This window comes from Manacus vitellinus, unplaced genomic scaffold (genome assembly GCF_001715985.3).
Source record: "Manacus vitellinus isolate BGI_N305 unplaced genomic scaffold, ASM171598v3 scaffold_46_pilon, whole genome shotgun sequence".
NCBI lineage: Eukaryota > Metazoa > Chordata > Aves > Passeriformes > Pipridae > Manacus > Manacus vitellinus.
In genome coordinates, this window is record NW_021940578.1 from 6,328,976 (window position 1) to 6,329,988 (window position 1,013).

General features: G+C 47.3%; 1 protein-coding gene across 1 annotated transcript in view; it reads left to right on the forward strand.

Annotated features, from left to right (window-relative positions):
• The window catches only part of ZMYND12 (zinc finger MYND-type containing 12), a 19,333-nt gene that overhangs the window by 1,445 nt on the left and 16,875 nt on the right, over positions 1-1,013 (forward strand). Inside the window, exon 2 of the mRNA XM_029962410.1 lies at positions 115-226. Within this exon, the coding sequence (XP_029818270.1) occupies positions 115-226 (112 nt within the window). The remainder of the gene's footprint in view (positions 1-114; positions 227-1,013) is intronic.

A 1,013-nucleotide genomic window follows, 5' to 3' on the forward strand; every position in this document is an offset into this window, starting at 1 on the left:
TTCTCCTTCCTGCCGTCACCGGAAGTGTTGCCTTGGCAACGCCGTCGCCGGCAGCCTTCACCCCGGAAGTGTTGCCTTGGCAACGCCGACGCTCTCGGACTTCACCCCGAAAAGCCGGGGAAGACGCTCTCGTTTTGAGGACATACAACCAAAAAAGACACACACGTTTATTGCAGCGCCGGGTGTGTCGGGAAGGATTCCCCAGGACGCACCCCGAATCGCATAGGTTTCATCAATTTAGACAACTTCCTAATTACAGATTCGAGGATTCCCTCACCTGTCCCACTCCATTTCCCCCCTCGAATTGCTTGTTTTACTGTTGACACGGTTTCCTTCCTTCTGGACCTGGTTCAAGGCCTAAACCCAGTCTTGTCTCGTCTCCTTTTTCGCTTTTATCACTCTCTTCCGCAGGTGCTAACAGTTGTCTTAGTTTCCCAACTAAAACACTGTAAACTGTTTCATTCACTTCCACAAGTACTTTGAAATAGTTTCTCTATTTCTTTGTTGAACTCACTAATCTCAGATGAAAGGTCACAGAACACTAATTGACATAAAAATGTAGGTGATCCCTGCCTTTGTCAGAGGCAGAATTAAGACTTCACTAACAAGATGTAGAGGAATAGTGTGTCAGAAAGGCACAAAGAAATGAGTATAATTACATTTGAGGAAAATCCGGGTGTAGTATGAAGAATCAAAGGGAAATGTAGACAGTCAAACCAAGTAGAGAGTTGATAGAATGACTGGAATTTTTGAAGTTCAGGATTTTTGAAGGATACAAAAATAACATTCCCATATCTTACGTACAGAATTGACGCCATAGAGGGATGTTATGCATACGTAGCATAACACAAAAGCAGCTTTTAGACTTCTAGTGGAGAGAACTGGAAGGGAAAACTGACCCTAAACTGAATTTTTGCGGGCCGTGGAAGCGCTGCCATGGCAACGCGGGACGCTCCCGGCACCGGGCCGGCCATGGCGGGGCGGCCTCGCTGCGAACTGTGCGGGACCCGCCC